Source organism: Capsicum annuum, chromosome 3 (genome assembly GCF_002878395.1).
Source record: "Capsicum annuum cultivar UCD-10X-F1 chromosome 3, UCD10Xv1.1, whole genome shotgun sequence".
In the NCBI taxonomy this organism is placed as follows: domain Eukaryota; kingdom Viridiplantae; phylum Streptophyta; class Magnoliopsida; order Solanales; family Solanaceae; genus Capsicum; species Capsicum annuum.
In genome coordinates this window covers 146,277,556-146,295,751 of record NC_061113.1, presented here as the reverse complement: position 1 = coordinate 146,295,751, position 18,196 = coordinate 146,277,556, and the positions used below count along the sequence as shown (strand labels likewise).

At 36.0% G+C, this 18,196-nt stretch overlaps 1 protein-coding gene and 1 long non-coding RNA gene across 2 annotated transcripts in view; both read right to left on the bottom strand.

Moving 5' to 3' along the window:
- Positions 1 to 10,452: 10,452 nt before the first annotated feature.
- LOC107866234 lies at positions 10,453 to 11,850 on the bottom strand. The gene is made up of 2 exons (XM_016712382.2): positions 11,263 to 11,850; positions 10,453 to 11,190 (listed from the first exon to the last, which is right to left on the bottom strand). Exons 1-2 carry the CDS (start codon positions 11,522 to 11,524, stop codon positions 11,102 to 11,104), a joined length of 351 nt encoding a protein of 116 aa, XP_016567868.1. The 5' UTR covers positions 11,525 to 11,850; the 3' UTR covers positions 10,453 to 11,101.
- An 821-nt stretch (positions 11,851 to 12,671) lies between these two features.
- LOC107863472 overlaps positions 12,672 to 18,196 on the bottom strand; it is a 7,279-nt gene continuing 1,754 nt past the window's right edge. The window contains exon 2 of the long non-coding RNA XR_001672264.2: positions 12,672 to 12,959. This is a non-coding gene — a long non-coding RNA (uncharacterized LOC107863472). The remainder of the gene's footprint in view (positions 12,960 to 18,196) is intronic.

The following is an 18,196-nucleotide window of genomic DNA, read 5'->3' as shown; positions in this document are numbered from 1 at the left end:
AAGAGTAAATGAGTTTCAAGCCGACGCCATCAAAGCGGAGACTGAATGACATATAACCAATGAAAATATTCCACGTGGCATAGAGGAATGGGGAGTATGATGATGACAGCATGCTTGTGTTGTCATGACGATCATTTTAATTAATCTTAGGGATAATCACTTGTTTAATTTAATAATGCAATTAGTGCTCCAACCATTTCCTGCCTTTCTTTCTCTCTTTTAAACTTATTATTATACCAAACCCAATTATTATTAATTTATTATACATAAAAACTTTTGAAGCGTGAGTTTTGACTTTTCAGATTTTGAAAAAATTGCAGAAGGAACTCATCATATTTTATATTACGTGCTTTATTAATACACCCTTCTTCTCCTTTTAATTATTTTCATATTTATTAAGAAAATAAATAAATAATCTAATAATATATTTGTTAGCCCATATGTTATTGGGCCTTTAGTTTATGGACCTTTAGGTTATTGGCTATGTATATATAGCCTACTTTTGTTTAGTTAGTTTCAGGCTTTTCAGATTATATTGTAATCTTAGCCTTTCTTCCTTTCAATAAAGTTCTATTAACATGGTATCAAAGCTAGTTCGATCCATGTCCTTTGATTTGTTGGTTGAAGATTTTGTAGCAGGCACCTACTTCGCGGATCGAACTCCGCGGTGAGTTCGCTGGGGGGGGTACGGGGGGCAGCGCGCCCCCGTCCGGGGTTCGGGGCGGAGCCCCGAATTTTTTTTTTGCTGTATTCGTTTGCTGTTTTCGTTGGGTTTTTTGGTTGGATTGATTTGTTGCTGTCTTCGTTTGCTGTCTGGTATTGTTCGTCTTTCGTTCTTTTGCTTGCTGCCATTGTTGTTCGTTCGGAATTGTTCAACCTAGGGTTTTGCATCTTTTTGTTTTTTGAATTGTTTGTGTGTTGCTGTGTTTACAATGACTGGAAAGGATGATTCTCTCCAGTCCATTAGTACTCAATTAGATGGTAAGAACTATGCCTATTGGAGTTATGTCATGAAGAATTTTCTTCGTGGGAAGAATATGTGGGGTTATATCACTGGAGTAAAACCAAGACCTATTGATGATAAAACTGAAAATTTTGATTTGTTGGTGGACTTATGGGAAACTAATAACTCCAAGATTATCACTTGGATTAACAATTCTGTAACTCAGTCAATTGGTATGCAATTGGCTAAGTATGACACAGCAAAGGAGGTCTGGGATCATTTGGAAAGACTGTACACTCAGTCTAATTTTGCTAAGCAGTACCAGTTGGAGTATGATATCCGTGCTCTTCAACAGCATGATCTCAGTATTCAAGATTTTTATGCTGCCATGTCGGATTTGTGGGATCAATTGGCACTTACTGAATCTGCAGAGTTAAAAGGTTTTGGGCCGTACATTGCTAGACGGGAAGAGCAACGCTTGGTTCAGTTTTTGATGGCACTCCGTTCTGACTTTGAGGGCCTACGTGGAACAATCCTTCATCGATATCCCCTCCCTACTGTTGATTCTGTGGTTCATGAACTGATTGCAGAGGAGACTCGTATCAAGTCTCAAGTGGATAAAGGGTCTAAAGTAACTACTACTCCTGTCGTGTTTGCTGCTTCAACTGATCAGTCTAGGCCACCCCGTACTCAGACTCGACAATCTCCTAAAGTTGCATTTGATGAGTGTGCATTCTGCAAACAGAAAAATCATTGGAAGGCTCAGTGTCCGTTGTTACTTAACAAGGTCAAACAGCCTCAATCTGGGCAGCAACAGAAATATGGGCAGCAAAAGTCTCCGTCACGCTCCTCTGGTGCTCCTCCGTGGTCATCTCGTCCTCCACAGTTCGCTGCTGCTGCACCATCTGTAGATGTTGAGTCTGTTAGCACTATGCCACCTTCTGCGTTGGATCCCCAGGTTTTCGAACAGTTCAGACAGTTCTTCGTTTCTAATCCTACGGCCATGTCAGCATCTATGTCTCATTCGGGTTCAGTTTCTTCTAGTACCTCAGGTATTTCTTCCTCCTTGTGGATATTGGATTCTGGTGCGTCTCATCACATGTCCCCTCATTTGTCATCGTTTGGTTCTTTGTCACCCATTTCACCAATCTCTGTTATGTCCGCGAGTGCTGTACCTATGTCAGTCGAGGGTGTTGGTTCTGTTACTACCCCTCACATTGTCCTCTCTGATGTTTATTACATTCCCAAACTTGCTTTAAATCTTGTTTCGGTCAGTCAGTTGTGTAAGGCTGGTAATTGGGTGTTTTTTTCTGATTCTGTTTGTGTTATACAGGACCAACACACTCAGAGGGTGATTGGGACCGGCCGTAGGTTGGGGGAACTCTATGTCTTGGAGAATCTCAAAGTGTCTGTAGTTGCTGCCTCTAGCATAGATTTATCTTCTTTTCGTTTGAGTCCTTTGTCTTCTCAGTTTTATCTTTGGCATTCCAGATTAGGACATGTGTCAGTTTCACGTTTACGTTTTTTGGTCTCTAGTGGTGCTTTGGGTCATGTGAACACTAGTGATATTTCAGATTGTCGTGGTTGTAAACTGGCAAAATTTTCTGCCTTACCGTTTAATAAAAGTGTGTCTTATTCTGTTGCTCCTTTTGACATTATTCATTCTGATGTATGGGGACCAGCGCCAGTATCCACTAAGGGTGGATCGACCTATTATGTTTCGTTTATAGATGACTATACTCGTTATACCTGGGTGTATCTTATGAAACGCAGATCTGATTTCTTTGGCATTTACAACAACTTTAGAGCCCTTGTTAAAACACAACATTCAGCTGTGATAAAGTGTTTCAGGTGTGACTTAGGGGGTGAATATACCTCTAATGACTTCACTCAGTTACTTGCCTCTGATGGTACCATACACCAGTCATCTTGTACCGACACTCCTGAGCAGAACGGTCTGGCAGAAAGAAAACATCGTCATATTGTTGAGACAGCACGCTCTTTACTTTTGTCTGCAGAGGTTCCTAGTATTTTTTGGGGAGAAGCAGTTCTAACTGCTGTATATGTGATTAATCGTATTCCTACTGCATTGACTTCAGGGATGTCTCCGTTTGAGAAACTATATGGTCACCCGCCGAATTATTCTGCATTACGAGTTTTTGGATATACTTGCTTTGTTCTTCGTCCTCATATTGAACGAAATAAGTTAGGGTCAAAATCAGCTATGTGTGTGTTTTTGGGGTATGGTATTGGACAAAAAGGCTATCGTTGCTATGATCCTGTAAGTCAGAAATTATATGTTTCACGACATGTCACTTTTTTGGAACATATTCCTTTTTATTCCATTCCAGCTAAAACCCATGATGTGACAAAGTCAGATATTCGGCTTATTGATCCCTTTGGGATTGACATAGAGGTTCCAGTTCCGGATTCATCCATGCCATCTGGTGTGCCACCTGATAGTGCTTCAGCCTCGCCTGTGCCTGAGTCTGCTCCTTCGACTGTTGAGACTGGAGACCCACCACCTCTGAGGAGGTCTACTCGACCTTGTAAGTCCACCAAACTGCCAGATTTTTACTATTCTACATATTCAGCCTCATTTGCTTCCTTTATTGCAAACATACATCATTTGTCTGAACCTGAGTCGTATAGAGAGGCTGTGTCTGATCCTCTTTGGCAGAATGCTATGGCCGAGGAACTTGCTGCTCTTCATCATACACATACATGGGATTTGGTTACTCTCCCACCTGGTAAGCATGCGATTGGTTGTCGATGGGTGTATAAGATAAAAACAAAATCTGATGGGTCTGTTGAGCGATACAAGGCAAGACTTGTGGCAAAAGGGTATTCACAACAATATGGTATGGATTATGAGGAGACTTTTTCCCCCGTAGCAAAGATGACGACTGTTCGCACTATGATTGTTGTTGCATCCGTTCGACAGTGGAAGATATTTCAGATGGATGTCAAGAATGCTTTTCTGAATGGTGATCTCCACGCGGAAGTTTATATGACTCCTCCCCCAGGTATTGACCACCAGCCAGGTGAAGTTTGTCGGCTTCGAAAAGCTTTATATGGTCTCAAACAAGCCCCTCGTGCTTGGTTTGAGAAATTCTCCACTGTTATTACTTCCCTTGGATTTGTCCCGAGTAACCATGATTCAGCATTGTTTGTTAGATGTACAAGTGCAGGGCGAATTCTATTGTCCTTATATGTAGATGATATGATTATTACTGGTGATGATCATAGTGGTATTGAGTTATTGAAGTATGATTTGGCTCATCGATTTGCAATGAAGGACTTGGGCTTGCTGCGTTATTTTCTGGGTATTGAGGTGGCTCAGTCTAAGAAAGGGTATCTTCTTTCTCAGACTAAGTATATATCTGGCTTGTTTACACGGGCGCGTCTTTCTGACAACAGGACTGTAGATACTCCCCTTGAAACCAATGCACGTTACTCTCCTAGTGATGGTGTTCCATTATCAGATCCGAGTCTTTATCGGACTATTGTGGGTAGTTTGGTTTATCTTACGGTTACTCGTCCAGATATAGCACATGCAGTTCATGTTGTTAGCCAGTTTGTTACTGCTCCTACTTCTGTGCACTGGGGAGCTGTACTTCGTATTCTAAGGTATCTTCGTGGCACTCAGTTTCAGAATCTCTTGTTTCCCTCGACGTCATCTCTCGAGTTGCGCGCCTATAGTGATGCTGATTGGGATGGAGATCGCAATGATCGTAAATCCACCACTGGTTTTTGTGTGTTTCTTGGAGACTCTTTAATCTCGTGGAAGAGCAAGAAACAAGATGTTGTCTCTAGATCTTCCACGGAGGCTGAGTATCGTGCTATGGCTGTGACTACATGTGAGATTATTTGGTTACGTTGGCTTCTTGCAGATATGGGGGTTCACATTTCTATGCCTACTCCCCTGCATTGTGATAACAAAAGTGCGGTACAAATTGCAAAGAATTCTGTCTTCCATGAGCGTACGAAGCACATTGAGATTGATTGTCACTTCACCCGTCATCATTTACAGCTCGGGACCATATCGCTTCCTTTTGTTCCATCGTCTTTGCAGATTGCTGACCTTTTTACGAAGGCTCAGTCGGCGTCTCGATTTCGTTTTTTGTGTGACAAACTCTCAATGCTTATTGCTGTTGCATTGTGAGTTTGAGGGGGGATGTTAGCCCATATGTTATTGGGCCTTTAGTTTATGGACCTTTAGGTTATTGGCTATGTATATATAGCCTACTTTTGTTTAGTTAGTTTCAGGCTTTTCAGATTATATTGTAATCTTAGCCTTTCTTCCTTTCAATAAAGTTCTATTAACAATATCAAGTTATCCCTATTTAATAAAGATGGACAAATTTCTCCTCTTTAAATTATGAATACTTATTTAAAGTTTAGGCTACAATTGAAAATGATTATCAATCTTAATTGTGAATACCTAAATTATTGCAGAAGGAACTCATTATATTTTATATTACGTGCTTTATTAATAAGCCCTTCTTCTCCTTTTAATTATTTTCATATTTATTAAGAAAATAATAAATAATATAATAATATATCAAGTTATCCCTATTTAATAAAGATGGACAAATTTCTCCTCTTTAAATTATGAATACTTATTTAAAGTTTAGGCTATAATTGAAAATGATTATCAATTTTAATTTTGAATACCTAAATTATTAAGTGTCAATTATTTTTGAGCCAAAACGATATTTAAAATTGGATGAAGGGAATACATAAGAACATAAACAACTCAATGTTTTTTTGGTTCCCACTTATGTAACACTTTGCCAGAAAATGGACTCAATACATAGATTTTTGTGGTGAATTTTAAATGACAGACTAGGGGAAGTGTTAAGTGTCATGCGCTTAATAGTTAGGCTTGTTGTGATTGTGTTATTGATGTAAATGCATGAATTAACACTAGTGGGGGTCATTCTCATCTAATAGTATATATTGAAATGGCCTATCCCATTATACGTTGTGTTGTTAATTAGTAATTATTAAGATTGGTACACAACATGTTTGGGTTACATTACAAAAGACAAAAGTTCACAATTTCTTACCTTCTTCTGAAGAATCACACATAGACTCGATCTGATATTTCAAAGCTTTAGCTTGATTCTTGACAAGAAAATTAAAGCAAAATACAAATTACTCCTTAATCTATCTTTACTTGTCAACTGTATTAAAAATAGATGTCTATAATACTTGTTTAGTTTGAAAAATCAATGAATAGTTTGTCAATTTCTACCCATTAAGTACGATTCATTAACCAATACATTTCTCAAAGCATTAATTTTATCATATTCCCCATAATGGACAACTATTGATGAGTGGATGGAATACTTAGCAAAATTATCCCTATCATATACAACTAGTGAAATTCATCTGGGCGTTGCGCGGTTATAAAATATTTATTTATTTAAGGAGATATTTTTTTAATGTTGAAATATTTAAAATATTATAAAAATATTTTCAATCTACAACTGCAAATGCACTGATAATAAGGTTGAATCTGCTCTCTATTTGTTGACTCGTAGATATTCAAGTGTGTAAATTTTCTCTGCGCTTCATGTTGTTTACTTTTTCCTAATTTTTATGTTACTCCTCACCAAGGTCATATATATAGTGTTGTTTTCGGCTACACAAAAATCTGTATTTTGGCAAAACAGTTTCAACACAAGTTCAAGAATAAATTAAGAACACTTATAAAGTTTCCAACACCTTCAACACAAGATCAACAACGATCTTTCAAAGAAGTGTGTTTTTAGTATTTTAAAGAAAATTAGATGAAGCAAAAAAAATCAAGTCATCCAAATTTATGGAGTGTCCTTAAGGAAATAATTCTCCTCAAGTATCCGAGGTTGCAGAATTTTCCTCCCAGGATAAAATGGCTTAACAATCCGATTGTAGTGGTACCTCAAATGATCGGATTCTCTTCGAAATCACTCAATAGTTAGATGATCACACGGAGTATTTTAGAAGAAAAGAAACATTTTCAAGTGCAGAAAAATTCATACTAAACCTGTGGAAAAATGCAGGTTTATATAGCCATTAAGTGCCCCTTCCAAAAGGTGGCAATGGTTCACCGAAAAGGTGTATCCTTTCTGAACAGTCATGTTTATCCATTCGAAAGAGTATGTGTTTTCCAAACAGCCACAACCATCCAAACAGTCATACGTTTTTTCGAAATAGTGTGTCTTTTACTCGAAGAGTTGTGTCCCTTTCAAGCAACTTTTTATTTTTCATTTACACCAATTGAACCCAACAATCCCTCACATGAATGGGGAATGACTACTCTTTGTAAAACTTTACGGAAAAGTATGTGATCATCAAGTAAAGACTGATTGCATCTGGATAAATGAGTTTCCCTTTAAATTTTTCGTAGTGAACATGCATCGGATGCATGCGGTCAATCGGTAGATTTGATATCTTTGAACCGTCAAGCTTTAAGGTACACCTAGACAACATATGCCACACAATCAGCCTTTTACAGTTTATGGTTCTCATGGTTTTATTCGTTTCAGTCATGAACACGTCCTGATCTCATGAGAGCTTAGAGATAGGCCTTTACTAACATTCTCCTTGAAGCGGTTTCAACTTCACCCTCACATATGTGATTTCTAAATGTTCAATCCTGTAAATTAAACTATTTGGTCAAATTTAGATAATCATTAAAAGACTTCACTCTATAAGTCTTATCCTTGTATCTAAACATTGTCTACATCGTGAGAATGGGTTGAATATATTGATAATGTTGAACTTGTCAAACACAACTTTGTTTGATTTTCTTGAACCTAGCTCCTGGGATCTCCAGTCTGCTAGGTAGAGTTACCACCATGTTGACTTGTCATAGGCCATAAACCCATTCTCTTGGATGTCCTCTCAACTCCTTCTCTAAACAGGCCTTTTGTAAGTGGATCCGACACATTATCCTTTGACTTCACATAGTCAACAATAATAATTTCACTAGAGAGAAGTTCTCTAACGATATTATGTCTCTGTCTTATGTGAAGAGATTTACTATTGTACATCATGCTCCCTGCCCTACCTATTGCCGCTTGACTATCACAGTGTATGCATATTGGTGTCAATGGTTTGGGCCAATAAGGAATATCTTTCAAGAAATTTTAGAGTCATTCTGCTTCTTCACCGGCTTTATCTAATGCGATAAATTCTGATTCCATCGTAGAGCGAGAAATACATGTCTGTTTGGATGATTTCCAAGAGACTGCTCCTCCACCTATTGTAAATACGTATCCACTCGTGAATTTTACTTCATTTGATCCAGTGATCCAATTTTCAGCACTATATCTTTCAAGTACCGCGAGATATTTATTATAATGCAAAGCATAGTCTTGAGTATATTTAAGATACCCCAAAACTCTTTTCATTGTCATCCAATGAGTTTTATTAGAATTACTCATGTACCGGCTCAACTTACTAATAGCACATGCTATGTATGGTCGTGTACAATTCATTATATATATTAAATATCCCAACACTCTTGCTTACTCCAATTCTGAGTCACTTTCGCCTTCATTCTTCTGAAGTGCGATGCTTACATCTAATGGAGTTTTGACAATTCCAAATTCTAAATACTTGAATTTATCAAGTACCTTTTCGATGTAATGAGACTGTGACAATGCCAACCCTTGTGGAGTTCTATGGATTCTTATTCCTAAGATCATATCCGCAACTCCAAGGTCTTTCATATCAAACTTGCTTTCGAGCATTCGTTTTGTAGCATTTATGACAGAAATGTCTCTACTGATGATCAACATATCATCCACATATAAGCAAACAATGACTTGGTGATTTGGAGTGTCTTTAATGTAAACACATTTATCACATTCTTTTATCTTGAACCCATTTGCCAACATAGTTTAGTCAAACTTCGCATGCCACTATTTAGGTGCTTGTTTTAGTCTATAAAGTGAATTAATAAGTTTACACACCTTATTTTCTTTTCTCAGAACCAAAAAACCCTCAGGCTATTCCACGTAGATTTCTTCCTCCAATTCTCCATTTAGGAATGCTGTTTTTACATACATTTGATGGATTTCAAGATCATATACCGCCGCCAAGGCTATTAACATTTGAATTGACGTTATCCTTGTTACTGGCGAGTATGTGTCAAAGTAATCAAGACCTTCTTTCTTTTTGAAGCCTTTTACTACAAGTCTTGTCTTGTATTTATCAATAGTACCATCCGTCTTCATTTTTTAAGATTCATTTAGAACCTAAAGGTTTATTTTATGTAGGAAGATTAACCAATTTCCATGTATGGTTGCTTAAGATTGAAATAATTTCACTATTGACTGCCTCTTTCTAAAAGAATGAATCTGAAGACGTCATCGCTTCTTTAAATGTTTGAGGCTCATTTTCTAAGAGAAATGTTACAAAATTCGATCCATACGAAGTTGATGTTCTTTGATGTGTACTACATCTTGGATTCTCATCATTATGTACATCCTTACTTGGTTCATCTCGAGGTCGTTTAGGCCCCCCACTAGACTGTTCATGTCTAGTTTTATACGGATAAATGTGTTCAAGAAATTCAGCATTATCTGACTTAATTACCATATTTTCATTGATATCCGAATATTTGAATTTATAAATCAAAAATCGACATGCTTTACTACTTTTAGCATATCCTATGAACACGCAGTCCACCATCTTAAGTCCTATCTTTACCCTTTTAGGCATAGGAACTTAGACCTTCGCTAGACACCTCCATACTTTGAAATATTTCAAGTTGGGTTTCCTTCCTTTCCATTTTTCATATGGAATTGATTGTGTCTTACTATGGGGCACTCTATTGAGTATTCGTTTAGCTGTAAAGATAGGTTTCCCCCACAAGTTTTGCGGTAAACCTAAATTTATAAGTAAGACATTCATCATTTTCTTTAAGGTTCGATTTTTCTTACCGCAATTTCATTAGATTGAGGTGAATACGAGGCCGTAGTTTGATGAACAATTCCATTCTCTACACATATTTGCGCAAAGAGAAATTCATATTCTACGCCCCTATCACTTCTTATCTTTTTTATCTTTTTCTCTAACTGATTTTCGACTTCTGTTTTATATTGCTAAACGCATCTATTGCTTCATCCTTACTGTTTAGCAAATAGACATAACAGTATCTAGTGCAATCATCAATAAAAGTTATAAAATATTTTTTTTCACCACGAGATGGTGTTGACTTTATGTCACAAATATCAGTATGGATTAAGTCTAAGGGATTGGAATTCCTTTCAATGAACTTATATGACTGCTTAGCATACTTTGATTCTACGCATGTTTGACAATTTGATTTATTGCACTCAAAGTTTTGCAAAACTTCTAGGTTAATCAGTTTTCGCAATGTTTTGTAATTGACATGTCCTAATCGTTCATGCCATAAATCATAAGACTCAAGCAAGTAAGAAGAAACTGAACTTTCATTGATTTCAACATTCATTTGAATAGGCCCTCAGTGAGGTAGCCTTTTTCTACGTACACTTATCCTTTACTAAGTACATTTTTTCAGAAACAAATACACATTTGAATTCATTTTTGTCAAGAAGTGATACAGAAATCAAGTTCTTCCGTAACTCTGGTACATACAGGACATTGTTCAAAGTCAACACTTTGCCTGAGGTCATTTTCAGGAAGACTTTTCTTGTTCTTTCAAATTTTGCTGTTATGGAGTTGGCCATATATATCTTCATTTTTCCTTGAATCAGAGCAAAAGAAGCAAACAACTTCTTATTTACACAAACGTGATGGGTGGCACCAGAATCTATCCACCATTCTCGAGGATTTCCCACGAAGTTACATTCAGACTACATAGCACCCAGATTATTCATTTCTTTCTTGGACTCAGCCATATTTTCTTGGTTCTTTTTTTCCTCTTTCTTTGGGTCACAACAATCTGTTGAATTGTGGCCAATCTTTCCACAGTTAAAACATTTTTTCTTGAATTTTTTCTTGGGTTGATTGTTTTCCTGTCTAGCTTTCTTCTACTTTTTGGAGTTGTTGTGGTCGTCTTCTACAGTATTTGCTCTAGTTATTGCAGAATTTTCTTTCGACCTTCTTTTCACGATTTTATTGTCTTCTTCAATGCGCAATCTTACTATACGGTCTTCGATGGTCATCTCTTTTTGCTTATGTTTCAAGTAGTTCTTGAAGTCCTTCAACGTAGGTGGTAACTTCTCTATTATTGCCGACTTGAAATGTCTCATTCACAACCATACCTACAATAGAGTTTATGTGAACATTAAGAATATTTTTAACATGTTCAACTAAGGCATTTATTAAACTCATACCTTCTGCGAAGAGATTGTGAATGATTACTTGCAGTTTGTGGACTTGAGATACAACAGATTTGTTTTCAATCATTTTAAACTCTAGGAATCTTGCAACGAAGAACTTCTTGGTTCCTGCATACTTAGTCTTGTATTTTTTTTTCCAGCGCCCCCACAACTCTTTTGCCGTCTTCATTCCACTATACACGTTGTATAGTTCATCTTGGAGGCCATTTAGAATGTAATTCCTGCATAGAAAATCTGAGTGTTTCAACGCCTCCATAACGATAAATTTTTCCTGGTCCAAAGTTCCTTCGGGCACCTCTGGAGCTTCTTCAGATGTAAATCATTGAAGACATAAAGTTGTATGATAGAAGAACATCTTCTGTTTCCACTTTTTGAAATCAATACTCGTGAATTTTTTGGGTTTCTCCGCTGGTGCCATTGCATGTGGAGCACTCGTGCAACTCGTTGTGGCAATATTAGTTGCTTCCACAGTCGTTGCAGTATCATTCACTTGACTGTAAGTAGTCATTTTCCTGTCACAAAAAGACAATAAATTTTAGTATATCAAAATACTACTTATAAAGTTGCAGCAACTTTAAACACCCCTTGTTTCTAGTTTAATGATGAAGTTTTTATGACTTTCAATTGTCAACCAAGTGATCTTTAACTTGTCATGAAGATTTTATTTCTTCAAATCACTTGTTAAGTTCAAACAGAGTAGAAAGCTTAAAACTTTAATTTTCAAAAATTAAACAATATAGATTATGAAAAATAAACTTTAGTGAAAAGAAAATTTCACCAAACAAGCAAAAAAGATTTCTTTTTTTCAAATTATTTTCTTAAGATTGTTGTTTTCGGGTACACAAAAATCTGTATTTTGGCAAAACAGCTTCAACACAAGTTCAAGAATAAATCAAAAACATTTATGATGTTTCCAACACCTTCAACACAAAATAAAAAATGATCTTTCAAAGAAGTGTCACTACAAGAAAAACAACCTCTAAGGAAGGGAAATATGGTCCCTAAATGTCCGAATCTGGTCGTAAATCCTCTATTAGGATGAGAAAATACTATTCACGGCTCGTCCTAATAGCTTCCTTCTCTAAAGGTCTATTGCGACAAGGTACTCTAGCTGGTCGTTAAATGTCATTAGAGACGGTAACATATCCGGTCTTAAAAACTCTTTTAGAGACTATATATCTCGTCCCAAATAGATGATTTTCATCTTTAAAAAGTAGTTATTTTCTATTCACTAAATATTTTTTGTGATGAGTAACCACCTAAATTAATCTATCACAACGAGCAACTAACTCGTCCTTGATTAACCTTTAGAGACGAGCAACTAACTCGTCCTAGATTAACATTTAAAAATTAAACATTCATGTCTCTAATTTACTACCCATGTTACGTCCTGAAACTTCATATCATAAAAGTTATATATTTCATTGCTAAATATAAAATTGCTATTGAAAATGTCAAAGGATGATAGATATAGTTTCAATATTGGCTAAACCAAAAAAACTTAACCAATTAACATCCCGAGCTAATATCAATAGTTTCAATATTTGCTAAACAAAAAAAAAAACTTAACAAATTAAATTCCCGAGATAGCATATGATGTTAAGTTTTACAAAACGTTCTTAGCAAAATAATAATGGGCTTGTGCATTTTCCAAACTTGCATCTTCCCTTGTAACTTTATTCTTCAGAAATCTGCAAGACCAAATTTTGCAAAGACAATGAATAACAGTTGATATAAGACATGAACATAAATATCAATCTTCCCTAACCACTGTAGCAAGCAACTTTTGCAAAATGAGAGAAGTTAGTGGGGGTAAATTTAGAAGCATTTAAAAGCTTCTCACTTTCGATGTCACAATCCAAAGAATATTCTATTCAGGACTTGCATATTATATATAAGGAGTCATAATGAAAGTCACGGGCCCTATTTTCGTCACATATTTTAATCCATTAAGCATGGTTATATTAGTTATATTGAGTACAATCATTCTACGTGAACAACTAAACCTGGGAAGGTAATTTTGGTAAAGCTCTTATAAGCTTCGCTCAACACAAACTATAATGTTTTTCTTTGCGGGGTATTTGGTGTTATTGTGATTGTTCTCAGCCTTTACATTATCCTGTCGGGTAAAGCAAGGAGGATTTTACCTGAAAAAACTATTCTTAGGAAAAATTGATAGCAAAACATACCTCAAAAGTAAGCCGAGATTACATTTCCTAGATCATACTTGAAATTCAAATTATGTCCCCAAGCTTTAATCGGAGACAGAAACAAGAGGCCAGTATAAGAGCAACTCACCTAGATAAAACTAATAATAAGGCTATTTTTCAAGGTTGGGTTCTGTTCCAGAGATCATTTTTCACTTTTAATGCAAATCACATATGCCCGCTTTTAGCAAAGTTGGGTCTTTGTTCCCTTAACAACTTTGTCTGTGTTGGTAATTCAAACGATCCTCCCACTACTCCAATCTCTTAATTGGAGCATTGTGGCAGCCATGATCAAAATAACCCAAGGGCAAATTATAAACAAAAATAAGTCTTTCTTGTCGAGGGGAATGGCTTTAAACAACAACTATATTATATGGGAAAAAAGAATGATTGTAGAAGTTTAAAGACCAAATTCTTCCCATATCTCACAGACGCTCTAACACCATTCATCAATTTTACTTCCTTTATATCACCAGTAACTTGCATATCTGGCTAGTGACGATAAAGGCAGACAATATAGCGAATAACAAATGGCATATATATGGTGAAAAGAGTTGTGGGACTAAGAAGATTTTCTCAATTCTGAATTGCCAGTCCACTTAGTTAACTGGTTTTCATTTAGGTTAGAAATAGTTAGAATCTAAAGGGCATAGAGGTTCTTTAGTTGATATTGTGTGCGGACAAGAAACATGCAGGTATTCAAGAGCTTTCTGACGTCTAATAGCTCTCTGAGGATGCTAACAATTCAAATAAGATGGTGATTTACGAACGATAATCCATTTCTGTGTAGTAACTCTCTTTTTCTTTTTATTAATTAAGTGGGATATCATTAAAGGCATCGAGTTGAAGCAAAAGTTGCAAAAGAAAAGAAGCTGCTAGCTCAAAAGCATACAAAATTTATAGCGATAAGGAGCTGACAAATTCAAAAAGAGATCTAAGTTATTTCCAGGGGAAGGTTAGCCCCATCGAAGAAGGCTACCCAGACAACTATCCTTGAGAGAGAATATATGAGTTGAAACCCATCAAACATCTTCTGTTATACAGGCAGGAACCGCGATCCAGATTTTCCTAATGGATTTTCAAATTTCCTAGAGCTCCAGCTGGACCAAAGTCCCAAAACTGACAAGAGATCACTCAAAAGTCTCTACAATTATACTCTTGGGTAAAAGCAAGAGTATGTTTTGCTGAAAATTTGTTGGTACCCTAATGTGTTATTCTCAGTTTAAAAACTGATAGCCTTATGAATACTTTCAGTTATCTTATGCATTAACTATTGGTTCCAACAGGTCAAATGGCCAGGTGGTAAGAAATTTGAGGACAAGTTTGTTGAGACACTGAATAAGTATGGATACAAAGGTTCATATATGTCTAAGCAATGGTTAAAGCAGACTGAATTCGTTCAACGTTTTGCACCAACATCGCTAATTTAGATATCAAATCTGACAGACTTTCCTAAGATCTTTCTCATTGGGTTTTTGCCGAAAAGATTTCCCAAAGCTTGACAAATTCTATGGCCAAACAAATTTTGCCCAAAAATTCCGAAAGTGCTAGCAATATTATGACCAAACAGGTGCTTAATCTCTTAAGAGAAGAAGGGACAAAAGAGTAGGAGAAAACCACCTAATGAATACCCAACAATAGAAAACAAATAATGAACAAATCTGTTGTTCATTTAAACTTGGGTTTTCTCATCTGATGACCAGATTATTGCACAAAACATAAACTATTACTAACCTACGAAGTAAATGCATTCCAAGTTTAGTTACGGATCAGGACATAGAATGAGGAATTAACCCCAAGAAATAAACATTTTAGAGTAGCAAAACAATAAAATTTCACCATCTCTACACCAAGTTAGAGACTTACCAAACAAAAGTTGGTGTTATAATTTTGAAGGTTAATTTCAACCTAAATTTCTCGGACTCTCCAAAAATGTTGCCGCACCCGTGTCGGATCCATCAGATATACACTATTTTTGAAGGATCCGACACGCACCTGTAGACATTTTTGAAGAGTTCGATCAACTTAGATTTCAACTGGGAAGGGAGGTCATTTGAAGAAACTGGTTACTCCTTGGATCATTTTGCAGTAGTACACAACCTTACGTTTCCCGGCAGCAGTTCAGATTACCGGATGATTGAACTTTGAAATATTTTATTACATATCGGTGATAAGGTATTTAGCGATATTCTCTTGGCTGTATTGCCACTATGTGTACAATTGGACACAGAGAAAGAGGAGAGATTTTGATACCATAAACAAGGATTACGCCACTACCACTTATGTGTACAATTTTTGATTGGAACTCTGTGGCAACAATTTAACAATGTAATACTACACGGTTTTCATTGAATTGAAAGGAATGAACTAATTTAAATGCCAGAAGAAAAATATCAAAATCTATAATTTTCTGGAAGAGAGGAAAACCTCAAGTTTTCTCCCACACTAATTATATTCCCTTACCAAGCTGAAGATGGTGTAACCATTGGTTCAAAAGGTTATTAATTTTCTGTAAAGCCAGAATATACACCAGAACGGAAGATGATTATAATGTTGGTTCACATCAATCAATGCGATACTTTAGGCCCCAAGAGGAGTAATGCAACTAAAGAGACAAAAACATTCAGTATATAACTACTGACCTATGTTACTCTGTTTGTTCCCAATCCAGAATAGATTCTCAATCAAATGCCGAACAGAAAGAAATTCCAAACAACAAGTTCTCATTACTATTTTTTTTCTAACAGAATACATTCTTATGCTGGAAATATTCTCTACTCTAGACCTTGTATCTTTAGATATGTAACGGAATAACCAAAATTTAAAAATGTATAGCAAGCAAACAAACATGAAGGCTTTGCCCCCGTACCACACCCCCATAGTATTAAACAGCTAAGGCTTTGTTGCAGCCCGCCCTGTGTAACACCCCGTATTTAAGTACGTGTATTCGCGTATTCAAGTACGTGTATTGGTCTTATTTATATGGAATTAAGTTTCTTATTTTATTTATACCGGAATTTGTCCGTCGATGGTTCCATACGAAGGTTATTGAATAAGCTTTCCAACGATATAAAGATTTTCAAAAACGGATAGGTTTCGAATATAATCGAACACGTTCGAAACTATAAAACAGTGGCCGGGATAATTGGGAATAGTAAATGTGCAGGAAAAGCTTTCCAACGATATAAATGATAATAACTCCCTTAATATAATAAACTGGGAGAGCTGCGGCCTATGAAAAGAAAGATCTTTGAGTCTTCTTTCCAATTCAATTGGTTTCATCCAAATCCAACATCTCAGTAAGGAGTTATACTCATTTTACTTCAGCCTATCAAAATAGATTTTTAGGGTCAACTTCAAACGACCATAACTCCTTGTACAGGACGAACTGGGTGGCCTACTTTATATGAAATGAAAGCCCTTTGAATTATCGTTCCAACGATACTAATTTCACCCAAATCCGATATAAGAGAAAAGAGTTATGGTCGATATACTTTAACTTATCAAAATAGTCCACCAAAGGACAGATTTAACATTATTTAAATTTTAAAGGCATTTTGATCATTTCCTATTATATTATGGATGGGAATATGTGTATATATACATGTATATGAGTTCAAAAACTCATTTTCATCATCAATCGTTGAGAAAGAAAAAACCCTAGCCAAATTTGACCTTTAAATTACTTTTGATTCAACCGTAGAAATTCCAAAGTAATTCGATAACTGCGTTTGTCATCTTGAGAGCTTCGAACGGCACCTATTATTTGTGCAAACAGGATTGCATAATCAAGAGGTGAATTCTAAGGTATGAATATTGTTTGCCTTTGTTCTTTTCCATATGTATATGTGTGATAGAGGATTATATGTATTAGTTGTTATTGAAAGGTGAAGGAAATAGGGTTATGGACTATTTTGCATGGTTTGGTTGTATTGAATTATGGAAGGTAGATATGGTAATTGAGTTATGGAAGGTGGATATGGTGATATACTATTGAATTGATGATTATTTATGTCTATGGCTCAATTTGGTTTAATGGATTGGTTGGAAGGATAAATGAATTCAAACTTGATATTAGAGGATGTTGTATGAATATGCATGGCATGTGAATGTAATTAGAGTATAAGAGGGTTAAAGTGACACTCTTTATGGTGTAATTAAGGCTTACTACTTAACCACTAGTTTGGTGAATTCAAATAATTGAATTGTGACGTTTGGTTGCTAATACTAGATTGCTATATATGTTCATTGTAGATAAGTAATCCGAAAGACGGGAAGTCCATTTGGGACTAGTATTGAAAGTTGACCGTCAGGTATGTAAAGCATACTCTATAACATATCCTTGGCATGAAAGTGAACAATTGTTCTATTAAGAAAGTTTCTAAAGCTATTCAATAACATGTGATCCATAATGGTTTTGTATGATGTCCTACGTTACCAATGAACTTGTTTCCACCCTACAAGATGTCAAAACATTCCAATACTTACTTGTCTTCCAAAGCTTACATGTTTATTGCACTAATGAATGTCAGAAGGTATCCGGTTACTCAAACAAGATCCATGTGCTATTAATGACTCCAAAATATTTCATTGATATACCAATAAGTTCCTACTTCATTGTTATGGAATTGATGACTCCAAAACACTTCATTGATGTGCCAATGAGTTCTTACTTCATTGTTATTGCATTGATGGTCTATTTATATGTCTCTTATTGATGT